Source organism: Procambarus clarkii, chromosome 39, assembly GCF_040958095.1.
Source record: "Procambarus clarkii isolate CNS0578487 chromosome 39, FALCON_Pclarkii_2.0, whole genome shotgun sequence".
In the NCBI taxonomy this organism is placed as follows: domain Eukaryota; kingdom Metazoa; phylum Arthropoda; class Malacostraca; order Decapoda; family Cambaridae; genus Procambarus; species Procambarus clarkii.
This window is the reverse complement of record NC_091188.1, coordinates 19,378,533-19,394,550: the sequence shown is the minus strand read 5'-3', so window position 1 is coordinate 19,394,550 and position 16,018 is coordinate 19,378,533. Positions and strand designations below refer to the sequence as shown.

Sequence of the window (16,018 nt, the reverse complement as noted above, 5' to 3'; positions counted from 1 at the left end):
ATAGTGGCTAGCATCCAGCTGAGTTGCTAGATGGATGAATTGAGGTGCGACATTTGGATAGCTATTTGATGGATGTGAGGACAGTTGACTAGCCTATGAACACAGCCACTAATCCGCTGTACTGCCAGATGTGTGGTAACTACTCGTGGATTATAGTAGAATATCTAGCTATAGGGTTTCATAATTGCTGTTGTGTATAAAACTAGAATAAGAGCTATTTATTAAAACTATTATTGTAAACTAATAGTTTAAGTGGGATCCCTTGGTTGTTTTAAGCATAGGGTGGACATGAATGAGATTGGGTGGAAATATATAGGAGCTGCCTCGTATGGGCCAATAGGACCTCTGCAGTTACCTTTATTCTTATGTTCAGCTCACCTGCTATGCTGCCAGATGTACGATTCTGCTTAAATTGCAGTACGACATTTGGGCTTCTGTTATACTTTTGAACTTATCACTGAATAATGATTACAGTTGTGGATGACTAAAATGTATGTTCTTAGTCCCCTGATTAGGTTAGGTAGGGGATGGATAGTCTAGTCATTTTTGAATAACATCAAATACACATGCCAGTAGGACGCCAAAGGTTGCATTGGTTGTCTGGTGACGTCATACATAGTTGACCAGTCAGGTGCTGTAATACCTTCACACCTATGTGCTAATGGCCAGCAATACCTTATCCCTATACCTGAGGTCGCTTTTCACGATGTCACTAAACAACAACAATAACTGGTCTGTAGAATGTATTTGTTTGCCATATATAATAGGTTAGGATGGTTTGATCGGGTTTACGAATAACAGAAAATATAAGCAATGAGCGAAAATACGAGCTATTGTAGCTGAATATCAACTCTGATGAAGCACAGAGTACAGTTGAAGTATTAAGCCAGATTAAGAGTTCACACTTATGTGTGAACCTCCTGGGATCCGCATTTAGCCCGTTGACGCCTCGCGCCACATTAGGGATGATGACGTCAGAAAAGCAGGTAACTGCAGAAGGCCTTGCTTTTACTGAATGAGTATTTTTTGATCTGTTATATGCTACAGTAAGGTGTGGGAGGTATGTTTTGAGCGAATGTGAGATGCGCATATATATATATATATATATATATTATATATATATATATATATATATATATATATATATATATATATATATATATATATATATATATATATATATATTTATGGGTTTATGCAGTAATATTGGATTACTACTGAAATTGCATTGAAGTCACCACGCCTGGCAGGGGACTGTTAGTTTATACAGTAATATTGGATTAGTACTGAAATCGCATTGAAGTCACCACGCCTGGCACGGAACTGTTTTCATACAAATGAAAGATAGTAAGTTTTCATTTTTATTTTGCCCTATGCTCTATAAGCAATCTCCGAAGAAAGATTGACAAAGCTTAAATTACATTCTCTAGAAAGGCAAAGAAATAGAGGTGACATGATAGAGCTGTGAATGAATGGACTTGATAAAGGGGGAATATTAATAGACTATTAAAATTATCAACACTAGACAGAACATGAAACAATGGACATAAATTGGAATAAGTTTTAGATTTAGGAAAAAGACCTGGGTAAATACTGGTTCTGTAACAGGGTTTGAACTCATTTCTTATGTTATTATTATTATCTAATCTTAGCTATAAAATGATTTTAGACAATGGGAAACCGTATGGTAATACCTAATTGTGAAAAACGAGCTTATAATGGTTAACGCTATTGCACATTAGGTTTGACAGATGGCAGCATTTGAATCCCCCTTTGCTATAAATATTGAAAATGGGAATAATTACACTATTACAGAAAACGGACTTATACAGGGAAGATGAAGACAAGGGTGACGTCATTGACCATTAGCAATGTCTGTGCAGGGTCACCGGGGTAACGAAATTTAGGTACGCCAGGGACCGGCTTTTTAATCCCCTTGATCGTACCTGTGCAGGAACGCTGAGCGGCTGGCTGGTGACGTCATTGTCTATTAGCGATGTCTGTGCAAGGTTCACTGGGGTAACGAAATTTGGGTATGCCAGGGACCGGCCTTTTAATCCCCTTCAGCTAAATGGCAGAGGCCAATGACTGGCATGGTGAAAACAGTTCGTAAAACCCAGGGGCCAAGTACGTGCGTGGGAAAAAAAGTTCGTAAAACCCAGGGGCCAAGTACATGCGTGGGAAAAAAAAGTTCGTAAAATCCAGGGGCCAAGTACGTGCGTGGAAAAAAAAGTTCGTAAAACCCAGGGGCCAAGTACGTGTGTGGGGAAAAAAGTTCGTAAAATCCAGGGGCCAAGTACGTGCATGCTGAAAAAAAGTTCGTAAAACCCAGGGGCCAAGTACGTGCGTGGGGAAAAAAGTTCGTAAAATCCAGGGGCCAAGTACGTGCATGCTGAAAAAAAGTTCGTAAAACCCAGGGGCCAAGTACGTGCGTGGGGAAAAATGTTAATAAAATCCAGGGGCCAAGTACGTGCGTGGGAAAAAAAGTTCGTAAAATCCAGGGGCCAAGTACGTGCGTGGAAAAAAAAGTTCGTAAAACCCAGGGGCCAAGTACGTGCATGGGAAAAAAGTTCGTAAAACCCAGGGGCCAAGTACGTGCGTGGGAAAAAAAGTTCATAAAACCCAGGGGCCAAGTACGTGCGTGGAAAAAAAAGTTCGTAAAACCCAGGGGCCAAGTACGTGCATGGGAAAAAAGTTCGTAAAACCCAGGGGCCAAGTACGTGCGTGGGAAAAAACCAAAATCGCACGTATTTGGCCCGGTTTACACTACTATGGGAGGAGCGGGGAGCGAGGGGAGCGGGAGGAGCGGGAAGGACAGGGAGGGAGAGGGGGAGGGACAGGAAGGGAGAGGGGGAGGGACGGGGAGGGGGAGGGACGGGGAGGGGGAGGGACGGGGAGGGGGAGGGACTGGGAGGGGGAGGGACAGGGAGGGGGAGGGACAGGGAGGGAGAGGGACAGGGAGGGAGAGGGACAGGGAGGGAGAGGGACAGGAAGGGAGAGGGACAGGGAGGGGGAGGGGGAGGGACAGGGAGGGGAAGGGACAGGGGGGGGAAGGGAGAGGGAGAGAGGGAGGGACAGGGAGGGGGAGAGACAGGGAGGGGGAGAGACAGGAAGGGGGAGGGACAGGGAGGGGGAGGGACAGGGAGGGGGAGGGACAGGGAGGGGAAGGGACAAGGAGGGGGAGGGACAGGGAGAGGGGAGGGAGACGTGTGAGGGAGAAATATGATGAAAGATGGCCTGGAGAAAAATAATTTTAGTAAATTTGGTCAGCGATTGCGATGGGGGAGAGGGAAGGATTAACAAAATTTAAATGTTTCCACGGAAGTCAAGAGTCCGGCGTGTGGAGGGCAGCCCAGAGTGTCCGGCGTGTGGAGGGCAGCCCAGAGTGTCCGGCGTGTGGAGGGCAGCCCAGAGTGTCCGGCGTGTGGAGGGCAGCCCAGAGTGTCCGGCGTGTGGAGGGCAGCCCAGAGTGTCCGGCGTGTGGAGGGCAGCCCAGAGTGTCCGGCGTGTGGAGGGCAGCCCAGAGTGTCCGGCGTGTGGAGGGCAGCCCAGAGTGTCCGGCGTGTGGAGGGCAGCCCAGAGTGTCCGGCGTGTGGAGGGCAGCCCAGAGTGTCCGGCGTGTGGAGGGCAGCCCAGAGTGTCCGGCGTGTGGAGGGCAGCCCAGAGTGTCCGGCGTGTGGAGGGCAGCCCAGAGTGTCCGGCGTGTGGAGGGCAGCCCAGAGTGTCCGGCGTGGGGAGGGCAGCCCAGAGTGTCCGGCGTGGGGAGGGCAGCCCAGAGTGTCCGGCGTGGGGAGGGCAGCCCCGAGTGTCCGGCGTGGGGAGGGCAGCCCCGAGTGTCCGGCGTGTGGAGGGCAGCCCCGAGTGTCCGGCGTGTGGAGGGCAGCCCAGAGTGTCCGGCGTGTGGAGGGCAGCCCAGAGTGTCCGGCGTGTGGAGGGCAGCCCAGAGTGTCCGGCGTGTGGAGGGCAGCCCAGAGTGTCCGGCGTGTGGAGGGCAGCCCAGAGTGTCCGGCGTGTGGAGGGCAGCCCAGAGTGTCCGGCGTGTGGAGGGCAGCCCAGAGTGTCCGGCGTGTGGAGGGCAGCCCAGAGTGTCCGGCGTGTGGAGGGCAGCCCAGAGTGTCCGGCGTGTGGAGGGCAGCCCAGAGTGTCCGGCGTGTGGAGGGCAGCCCAGAGTGTCCGGCGTGTGGAGGGCAGCCCAGAGTGTCCGGCGTGTGGAGGGCAGCCCAGAGTGTCCGGCGTGGGGAGGGCAGCCCCGAGTGTCCGGCGTGGGGAGGGCAGCCCCGAGTGTCCGGCGTGGGGAGGGCAGCCCCGAGTGTCCGGCGTGGGGAGGGCAGCCCCGAGTGTCCGGCGTGGGGAGGGCAGCCCAGAGTGTCCGGCGTGTGGAGGGCAGCCCAGAGTGTCCGGCGTGGGGAGGGCAGCCCAGAGTGTCCGGCGTGGGGAGGGCAGCCCAGAGTGTCCGGCGTGGGGAGGGCAGCCCAGAGAGTCCGGCGTGGGGAGGGCAGCCCAGAGTGTCCGGCGTGTGGAGGGCAGCCCAGAGTGTCCGGCGTGTGGAGGGCAGCCCAGAGTGTCCGGCGTGTGGAGGGCAGCCCAGAGTGTCCGGCGTGTGGAGGGCAGCCCAGAGTGTCCGGCGTGTGGAGGGCAGCCCAGAGTGTCCGGCGTGGGGAGGGCAGCCCCGAGTGTCCGGCGTGGGGAGGGCAGCCCCGAGTGTCCGGCGTGTGGAGGGCAGCCCAGAGTGTCCGGCGTGTGGAGGGCAGCCCAGAGTGTCCGGCGTGTGGAGGGCAGCCCAGAGTGTCCGGCGTGTGGAGGGCAGCCCCGAGTGTCCGGCGTGGGGAGGGCAGCCCAGAGTGTCCGGCGTGTGGAGGGCAGCCCAGAGTGTCCGGCGTGTGGAGGGCAGCCCAGAGTGTCCGGCGTGTGGAGGGCAGCCCAGAGTGTCCGGCGTGTGGAGGGCAGCCCAGAGTGTCCGGCGTGGGGAGGGCAGCCCAGAGTGTCCGGCGTGTGGAGGGCAGCCCCGAGTGTCCGGCGTGTGGAGGGCAGCCCCGAGTGTCCGGCGTGTGGAGGGCAGCCCCGAGTGTCCGGCGTGTGGAGGGCAGCCCCGAGTGTCCGGCGTGTGGAGGGCAGCCCCGAGTGTCCGGCGTGTGGAGGGCAGCCCCGAGTGTCCGGCGTGGGGAGGGCAGCCCCGAGTGTCCGGCGTGGGGAGGGCAGCCCCGAGTGTCCGGCGTGGGGAGGGCAGCCCCGAGTGTCCGGCGTGGGGAGGGCAGCCCGGAGTGTCCGGCGTGGGGAGGCAGACAAGTGTGAGAGAGGAATCGGAGCCACTTCTGCCTCTCAAGAGACGGTGTTTGACTCCAAAATTGAGCGAGTCCTTCTGTCCAAACATTCCAGGTGTTGATGGAGCTGATCATGTGCCAGAGGTGAGGGAGGCAGCGAGGTGGAGGGAGGGGGACCAGAGTGGAAGAAGAGAGGTTGAAGCAAATGATGATGGACGGAGATTGGTTGGAGGGAGGGAGGTTGGATTAAGGGAGAGATCGAAGGTAGATGGAGGAAGTCAGGTTTCAGGGAGTAGAGAGTGTGGGGAACCAACTGGTGAGATTTTATTTATTTAATTTATATGAATTTATATAGAATTTATATTTACAATAATATATTTCGATAGCAGTTTGTATGATGTTTAGCGGACTGTATTTCTGCAATATTCTCACAAATCGTCTCCTTGCACATTAGGGGGGGGGGGGGTATTTTAAATTGATATAAATGTAGCCAATCAAACTACAGTATTAAACTACATACATTAGTAATGATAATTCAGAGGCCTTATTGTATAGTAGGCTTAGTCAACCAGGTATAAACATGGATAACGACACCAAATAATCTTCATAGCTGAAGCTAGCATCAACCACCCATGTAACTAGTCTACCAATATTAATTCTTGCTTCATCTTCTACACCTGTTAAAATGACACTTGCTGTAAAGCTGGAATCCTATATATGACAGCTATATTAGAGGAAACATTTGTATTTTATATAAGGACCAGGGAATAATTACCTGGATGATGTCGCTTACTCGTGTTCTAACCGGAATTAATCCTATCTACCTAACATTACCAACCGGAAATTATTAGATTTCCGTTTTCGGAAAGGGACTTCCCTTATTTAGATGTTGACTGCGTGTTGATGGTGGAAGAAGCACTAATTTGATCTCCATAACACTTCGTCCAAGGGAGAATTATAGGAGCTGAACACACTCCGGCGACTCGGTCTAAATGGCTAACCTCTCACCACCTGACGCTCTGGCTCTCTTTGTCCAGATGTCAATAATTGGTAGAAAGGTCACATTTATTCTAGTTTAGTGCTGCTAATTAAGTTAATTCAAATGAGATGTTTTATGATGTTAAAAGTCCAAAGACGGCTGTATTAAGAATAATTCCCAACAGAATAGCTGGTGAATTTATAGCACTATGGCAATGATATTCCGTTTTCTATTGAGGGAAAATTCCACTACAGGCTACATTTTCTATGGAATAACTTGTGCATACAACAGCAGCAATATTATCTGCATATTGTATTTAATATTAGTAAATAGTGTCGGGTTTTCTGACAGGGAGGATGGAAGGGAAGGGAACTATTTGGACAAAGTGCCAAGCCATTACGACTATGACACTTGGTACGGATGAGGATTTGGGACGGGCTGGGGGTGAAAACATGGTGCAGCCCAACCAGTAGACCTGCATGAAGCATGACCGTCTTTCTACCGTCAGAGGGGAGGCTAGTTGGGTTGTCTAGATAGGCAAATACGCTTCAAATCTGATGCCTGATGAATCGTGAGAGCAAGTTGAATGGGGAAGGCAGGAGAATAACTTCAGAAGTATCAACATTCTTAGATAGCCACCACACTCTGACCCCGAGTGATACTTAAAGCAGCTCTTCTTATAGTTATCCTCTAATAATATTCGTAATGGCTCGTTCACTATGTGCTATTTTGGATGTATAGATGCTAATTAAGGCGGCACTATCACTCGACGAATTAATTTGATTTTAAAGTCTGCCAAAATTCTGTAAAAAAAAAAGTTATCCTGAGCGCAGCTGTGTGAGGAAGAGAGAGAGGGAAATGTGATAGTGAGGGAGAGGAAAATACACATGAGTGAGAGCCAAGGGGAGGGAGAAAGTGTGCATGGTAAATACATAGGAATGAGAGGAGGATATGCAAAACACGAGGGTGAAGGAGAACAGGAGTGGGGAGGATAAATGTTGGACTGATGCGGACAGAAAGAGAACCAGGAATAAATGTTAAGTGAACCAAAACCAACAGGAACAACACAAGGGGAGAGATGAGAGGATGGAAGGTGGGAGATGAAGAGAAGAGGGAGAGATGTGAGGCCGGGAGATATATACTAGTGGGAAGGATGAGAGCTGGGAGGCAAGAGAGAATGAATTAGTAGGGGGAAAACGCCAAGCCAGTACCACTATATATATAGCACTTGGAAGGGGTCAAGATAAGGATTCTGGATGAGACGGGAGGGAAGTGAATGGAAATGAACGACCATCCAACCACTTGGATGGTCGGGGATTGAACACCGACCTGCATGAAGCGAGACCATCGTTCTACCGTCCAACCCAAGTGGTTGGGAGATGTCAGGTTCAGAGATCAAGAGTAGAGCGTGTGTGTGTTATCATCGCAGGTCAGCGCTATCATCGTAGGTCAGTGTTATCGCAGGTCAGTGCTATCATCGCAGGTCACCACGGCTGCTCTACACGCCACGGCTGCTCTACACGCCACGGCTGCTCTACACGCCACGGCTGCTCTACACGCCACGGCTGCTCTACACGCCACGGCTGCTCTACACGCCACGGCTGCTCTACACGCCACGGCTGCTCTACACGCCACGGCTGCTCTACACGCCACGGCTGCTCTACACGCCACGGCTGCTCTACACGCCACGGCTGCTCTACACGCCACGGCTGCTCTACACGCCACGGCTGCTCTACACGCCACGGCTGCTCTACACGCCACGGCTGCTCTACACGCCACGGCTGCTCTACACGCCACGGCTGCTCTACACGCCACGGCTGCTCTACACGCCACGGCTGCTCTACACGCCACGGCTGCTCTACACGCCACGGCTGCTCTACACGCCACGGCTGCTCTACACGCCACGGCTGCTCTACACGCCACGGCTGCTCTACACGCCACGGCTGCTCTACACCAAGTATTTCGACTCCTGTGGCATAACAAATATGACATTCAGAGAAATCCTCTTGTATATAAACCAAGATGCATGATTTACACTCCAAAAAAACGTCGTTTTAGGTCTTTTTATATAATATTCATGCTACGGAATTCGAAATGTTAAACCTTTGGATGTTAAACCTAAAATATTTCATTCTTCACAAGGTATTTTGTAAATTATTTCTAACTAATAATTTTCCAACTATACGTTCATAATTAAACATCACACGCATAACAAAAAATTTCATGGTCTTGAAAATCTTTGCGAACCCGGAAATATATGGTAAGCATAACTTTTCGGGTGAATTTTCTCATTGCATATTTTGTTATGATATCTACGTTGTCATTTTGCAATTTATAAAAAAAACTTAGTAGATAATATAACTTGAAACCAATAGAATTAATATTTTCCATCTAACTCTCCATCTTAGAATTCTGGTCTAATAACTCTAAAACCCTATTGATACACAGAGAGAAAACATTTATTGGTCCACACTACATCTATGCCCATGGGAATAATGAACATAAGACAGATTAATTGAAGGCTTTCTCTAATCACTGAACTCAACTGAAAATATTACCTATATATAAGGATTAGTACATAAAATAGCAGACATTAATTAATTTCAGTCTACCGTAAATTTTATAGAGGTAACTTGAAAATTAATTATTGGGAAAATTCATCTGAATTTATATTTGAAAGCCAAATACACAAAATATTAACATACGAAATATATAAATGATTCCAAGGGTAATTAAAAAAATCATTAAAAAACATGTAAAAATTTTAAAGCACTGGAGACAGTGGATCGCCGCTCAGAGATTCTGTACATAATACTCATTATTAAGAGCAAATTTGCATTTTTTAAAAGCAAATTTTTTACATAGTTTTACAAGTTTGACGATTTGATTTGGCGATTTGAGTAGAGATGTGCCTCATCATCCATTAATTAATAAGTAACGCAATCAAGAATATCATTAACAGGAAGTTTTGTAAATAAAGATCATACGTCCAAACGAATTAATTTAACATCAGAATAGATTGAAATATTGTATAATTAGTTAACTAAATCCCTGGAATTAGTCATATGTGAGCATATAACAGTACCTAACAGTGGGAGAAAATTCACCCTTCCTCTCTTCCATAGTTCCTCAGTTCCCATCCACCACCCCTCTCTTCCTCCCGTTCTCCTCCTTTACATCACATTTTCCCTCGCTTCCTTCCATTCTCTCTCCCTCTTCCATTCCCCGTCTCTACCAGTCTCCCTCCTTCCCAACCAATTCTCCCTCCCTCACCCCTTCGCTCTCCACCGTACTCTATTATCCATCCCATTGGCAAAACATGCAGAAGTAACAACGTTGAATAAATATTATCTGCCCCGAATCAATTTTGAATGAATGTTATCAGTGTGAAATTAACGTTATTGATGTTGATTCAATGCTGATAACAGCCAGAAATCTGTTTTAAACTCTATTGATAATGAAATACTCTTTTCAGACTTCACAGCAGTCATTAGTTGTCGCAATAGGAGCCAATCCTACTTTAGTGGTGGCATGAGGGTCGATCCCAAACACGTCGTCACTCATCTTCAAATCACAATTCAGCATGGAAAGTCCGCTATGCAACGCTAACCGCATCCAGTTAGCCTCGAGCCTTATATAGATAAACAATCAGACAGACATTCTCTTTTTATAGATACAGACTGAATATTGGAAAATGAAAAAATAATAAATAATTTGTTCGAAAAAATATTTTGAACTCCATTGAAGTTTTACCAAACACTGCTTCAGTAGCCCCAGCAAGGTCAGCAGCCCCAGAAATCTACAAAAATAACTCTCTCACGCAATTTTCGTCCCTGTGTGACAATTCAATTAAGGGAATTTCAGGAGTCCTGCAACGAGAATGGAGGTTGTTTGTGTGATGGAGGACGGGGTAGGTACCAGGAGGCAGACAAGAGCACGAGGGGGTGGGGGTAACGCGCAGGAGGAGTAAACGAGAGGTGGCGGCGAAGAGGAGGTGGTAGGGAGCAAAGCGAGGTGATGAGCAGGAGGAAATAATAAGTAAGAGGAAAGTGAGCAAGAGGAGGTAGGGATCAGGAGGTTGTAGGGTAGAAGAAAAGAAAGGCAGCAAAGGAGCTAGGGAGCAGTTGGAGACGAGGAGATGGAAGAGAGAGGCATCAGGAGGAGGTTAGGAGTATGAGAAGGCAGAGAAAAGGATTTAATAGATATAGCTATCTTTCTCCTTTAAACAAAAGCCCGGGCTCATTAACAATGTCTTTGGTGATTCTACTGGAACTACAAGCAAGAGTTATCCTACATAAGCTCACCTGACGGCTGCCCCTAGAAACTTATTAATATGAAGAACCTATTATTAATTGTATTTAATAGGAATAAAATCCTTTTTAATGCTAAGTAACTATCAGATAAAGAACAAGATGAGCCATCAGCCGACTGTGAGCCAGAGAGACGTTATAAAATCGGTCACTTTAATTCATGCGTTTGTGTTTAACGAAGATGTTCAAGACGGGAGTCAACCAAGGAATGAGTAATCGCTGATGGAGTGATGGGTCGCTTTGTGTTAAGCATGCCAGCTTCGGGCTGTCTACATACAAGCCAGGTTGGGAATTATATCTATATCTCTCTCAAGTTAAGAAAAACATTAGAAAAATCGAGAAGATATATATATATTATATATATATACCCTCGTTCACCAGCAGGAGCGTGGACCAATATCTCTCTCAACTTCATTTCAGTAGATAATCTGCTTGAAGCAGTCAAGGTGCCGTCCACCAGGACCTTGCCTCACTTCCCCAAGGCTGGCCGTCACCAAGCAGCTACCAAACTCACCAGTCTGCTGACAAAGGTAAAAAATGCTCCTAGAACCATAAGACTGGAGAGAACCACCACCTATTTGAGAACGCATGCCGTGTAATACCACCGAGGAGAGACAAGTCATTAGTAACCTCAGTAATTAGGGATTTTAATGAGTTCCCCAGAGAAGACAACCTTTTCCGACTTATCCCTCGTGCCAGGTAAACCAGCCGGAGGACAACCAACAATAGTTTACCTGAGAACCACAAAATGAGAGCACAGATCTTACCTGGTGGGATCTACTTGATAGTACACAGTGATGGTAAAAGAGGGCAATACCACAGGTCCATTCAGAATTATAACCAGCGAGGAAACTATCACCCCCAGGAGCGCCCCGACAGCACAGGCTCTACAGGACAAATACCCACTTAGAACTCCTGACAATAGCAGTGATCCCCAGTAAAATAATGCTGGTATAGAACACTTAACTGTTCAAGAATGTGTACAAAGCAGCCAAGTCTTTTCGAACAGGTTCAGCGGGGAGGCTTCACAGGCCTAAGATTCCATAACATCAAACAAATGCTAAACCCAGAGCTTGGAGATGCCCCGAAGAACCTACTAGTGGAATTTACAAGATTCTCTAACTTGTGTTTGGCTGATGACGTCCCTGAGGACATCAATCCTCTGTTTATGAATCAGCATGTGACGGACTTCGGCTCCATCTACGATCCGGGTGCCGAACTATACAAGTCGACCCTCCCAGTAATCATAGCTTCCCATCTTTTAGTCTGCCAGGCTGAAAGGTGACCAGAGACCAGAGGCAGGCTCGGGAAGACAGTGAAGCCGGGACAGTGGAAGACAGAGGTCGACCTGGATGGACTAGCTAAGTGGGCTGTTCGAGCGCTGTGGACTTTACTCCTGGATGGACTAGCCAAGTGGGCTGGTCGAGCGCTGTGGACTTTACTCCTGGCCTGGATGGACTAGCCAAGTGGGCTGGTCGAGCGCTGTCGACTTTGGTGAAGTTTTGGCGTTTGACGACATTTTCTCTTGTAGCAGGTCTTCTCTTGGCTTTTATTATGCGGCTTTTGTTGTAATTAGGAAATAATTATGCACCTATCTATCCTCCTACTAAATTTATTTCTTTGGGACTAATAGAGTCGCAAATGTAAGTACCTGCCTGCATTATTCCATAAGGAAATATATTGTTGTTTTGTGTAGTTATGCACAACCACTTGGCCTGTTCGGTAGAGCGACGGTCTCGCTTCATACAGGTCGGCGTTCAATCCCCCGACTATCCAAGTGGTTGGGCACCATTCCTCCTCCCCCCCCCCCCTTTTACATCGTCCCATCCCAAATCCTTATCCTGGCCACCTTCTAAGTGCTATATAGTCGTAATGGCTTCGTGCTTTCTCCTGATAGTTCCCTTCTCCCTTTGGATGAATTTTTTATTAACTACACAGTTTGTGCTTTGTTGTATTTTTCCCTTTCTACTCCTTCTTGGCAACATATGGATTATTGTTAATCACTAAAGTTTTGACCAAGTTATATGATTAATAATAAAAAAAGTGTAATGGTGCTGTCATGTCATTATCTCCCTATTAACTCAAGGAAGTAATTTGTAATTCTTGCCTCAGTCGATGACAGTATCTTCAAAAAGTGGTCTGGAATGTCTTTCCTGGATCTTCATACGGGTTTCTAAAAATATATTCTATCTTAGGGCATAGTGATCACAAGAGGGGTGAACTTCTTCGCTACCTGAATATGACGGATCAAGCCCTTTTCTGATGGTATCACAACATCAACAGTGCTCTTACCTCTCATGGACCTTGTTCCGGTCTGCATGAGAAAAAAGTCATGTACAAGATCAATTTTAATTTAATTATCAGGGGAAAGCGCCAAGCAATTGCGGCTTTATAGCACTTGGAAGAGGTCAGGATAAGGATTTGGGATGGGACAGGTAGGGGGGGGGGGGAATGGTGCCCAACCACTTGGACGATTGGGGATTAAACGCCGACCTGCATAAAGTGAGACCATCGCTCAACCGTCCAGTCAAAGTGGCTGGACGTACAAGATTAAAAATTGTTAGATTTCCACTTGTGATATTACATTCATCCAATCTATTTTCTCGTGGTTAAAATCCCGCATTATAAGAAATCGTTCATCAGCTGCAGTATTAATGGCAAAATGCCAATACTGTGTATAAATTCCTCTGCTGATGATGTGGGATCTGCCCTGCAGCTTATTCCCACTGTCATTTTAGTATATTACACCATACAGATGGTAAGGAGCCTGTGATGTTCAATTCCACTTTGCTGGTTTCAGTCAGGTCCTCTATTCTGTACAGTATCACACCACATTCTCTTGTTGTTCTGCCCTTTTAAAAGGTGGGTGGCATCCTAGAAGATGGAATTCCCCGTCAATTATATCATCTCCGCATGTTTCACTGATCCCATTGATGCTGGGATTCTCAACTTCAATGTATGTACACAAAGTGTCAAATTAATTTGCTAGGCTATACATTTATACAAAAGCAATTTAAACTCCTGAGTGTTACTACCTAGTGTATGTTCTGTATTTGATTGATGCCACATCACGAGTGCTTATTTTTCCTGTAGGGTTATGAATATCCAAAAGTTGTTTACATTAATCAATCAAACCTCATAACAAGCGGGCAAACCACGTTGCCGCCCTGCAGCTTCCTCAGTTACCTTGTTGCAAAAGGTACAACCAAATATGAAGACAAACTGGTTCACAGAAAAATATGTTTTCCTGTTCCTTCTCATATGCTACCCGAGTCTTCTGGACTGTGCGAGTTCGCTAGGTATATAATGAGGACGATGATCACTAAGTCAGTGCTCTTCTCCCCAGGCTCGCTGCCTCAATTGCGTGACCCCCACCCTACCTTCTGCTCGTGTATACACTACAAACTTGAGGAAACCTTCCTCAACTTGAAACACCGGGATTGTCTGTCTTTTCCTGAAGCGAGATGTCAAGTTCGCCGACTCACCCCTTTTGCTGGCATATCTTATACTCGCGTGTTGCGTTCTTCTACTTCTCGTTCTTCACACCTTACAACTGTTTCCAGGCCTTAGACCCGAAAACGCCCACCGCCTCCTCCCCTGTTCCTTTACGTTCTGTCCCGAAGGGTCCCCCTCCTGGTTTTCCATCAAAATTCCCCCTCCCCCTTCCTACCCAGTCTGCCATGTTTCCTGTGTCTTCTATCCGATCTGCCCCCGATCCTTCTTTCCATCCCTCTCCCAGTCTCCAGTCTCTTGGCCTTCCACGCCGCCTGTCTGTCCAGGCTGATGTCCATCATCCTCCCAGCAATCTTCATGTTGTTCGATCCCGTTCTTCTTCTCCTGTTGAGACAATTGCGTCTGTCGCCCAGTATGTTGTTGCTGGAACACCTGTCTCTTTGAGTCAGAAATGTAAGCCTGGTTCCTCTCCTTCATCTTCCCCGGCGGGTAAGAAGGCATCGCTTTGTTCCTTGGCACCCCCCCCCCCCCCATCTGACTCTATCGCTCTGTCCCCCCTCCCATTTCAGTGGTTGGGCCCCCCTGTTCCAACTTTAGAGGTTTCTGTGGCCCTCGATTTCCTCTCGGTTGCTGCCCCTTGCTGAGGTGCGCTCCCCGGTTTCTGCCCACCCCCCCTCCTCCTGTCCTTGAACGTCCCCGTTCAAGGACATCAAGAGAGGGGCTCCCTTCAACCGAGAGCCCCTCTCGGTTGTCTCCCTCCTCCTCCTCTGGACCCTGCCCGTCCGCCTCTGGTCTGTCTTCCCACTCCCTTCACTCCATCCGTACTCAGTTTACCCATGCCCCCTAACCCTGACTTCGCTGACCCTAACTTCTCTGACCCTGATCCTGAGCTTATTTTATATGCTGTTTCTTCTTTAGCTTTGTTTCTTCATGGTTCTCTGTTGCTGTCCTTTCTCTTTTTGGCACTGTCTGTTCTTCAATAGAATATTCGTGGATATTATGCCAACTTCCATGAACTCAAAGTTCTCATTACACAGTTTTACCACTTTGTGTAGTCTCCAGGAGCTGATACTTGGTGCTCATCCTGGTCACTTAACTTTCTTTCCCCCCCCCCCCAGCTGGAGCTCATAACTCTACTGCTCTCTTGATTCCTATTGATATTCCCTCGTCCCCTACTTTTTCAATCGCCTCTCCAATGTTCTGGCGCCCCGTATTTTTTAGTAAATGGTAGATGGTTTGTTCCATTTATCACCCCCTAAATGTCCCGCTTTCTCCTCTTGCTCTTAAGCACCAACTGGACTCTTTACCGGAGCTTGTGCTCCTGTTGGGTGATTTTAACTGTCGACATACCCTCTTAAGTGATGTTCTGACAAACACCCAAGGCCGCTTTCTCGAACTGTTCGTTCTCTCTTCTTCCATGTCACTTCTGAATTCTGGTGAACCCACTCATGTAGACTCAAGAACTCGCACCCTTTCCTGTCTTGCTCTTTCTCTGCTCATTGTCTTTTTACTTGGATTTCACGTGGCAGGTTCTTGATGACCTCCATAACAGTGACCATTTCCCCATCCTTGTTACCTTTTTCTCTTTTCGCCCTTCCCTCTCCTTCCCTAGGTGGCAGTTTGCCAAGGCTTACTGGAACCTATTCACCCTCTGTGCTACTCTCTCTGACCTCTCCACTCTGCTTCTCCCTCGCGCCCCCCTCCTTATTCGTGACAGTCTTCAACGCTGCCCTTGTTCTATTCCTCGATCTACCACCCCGGGCATGCGGAAGTGCATTCCCTGGTGGAATTCGGATTGTAATAGAGCTGTTCGCTGTAAGCGTGCAGCCTGGAAGAAATACCGACACTGGTAGGTGGCTGATTCATTTATTTTGTTTCGGAAGGTGAGTGCGTGGCCCGGAGGACCATTTGTACAGCTAAACGTGAGAGTTGGAAATCTTATGTTTCCACCATTACGTCTGATACTCCTCTGCCACAGAACTGGAAAAAAATCTGCAAGATAGTGGTTAAGTTCG

General features: G+C 47.8%; 1 protein-coding gene across 1 annotated transcript; it reads right to left on the bottom strand.

Moving 5' to 3' along the window:
- Positions 1-3,325: 3,325 nt before the first annotated feature.
- Positions 3,326-5,371, bottom strand: LOC138372590 (collagen alpha-5(IV) chain-like). The gene has a single exon (XM_069338076.1). The coding sequence runs from the start codon at positions 5,369-5,371 to the stop codon at positions 3,326-3,328; it is 2,046 nt and encodes a 681-aa protein (XP_069194177.1).
- Between the last annotated feature and the right edge of the window lie 10,647 nt (positions 5,372-16,018).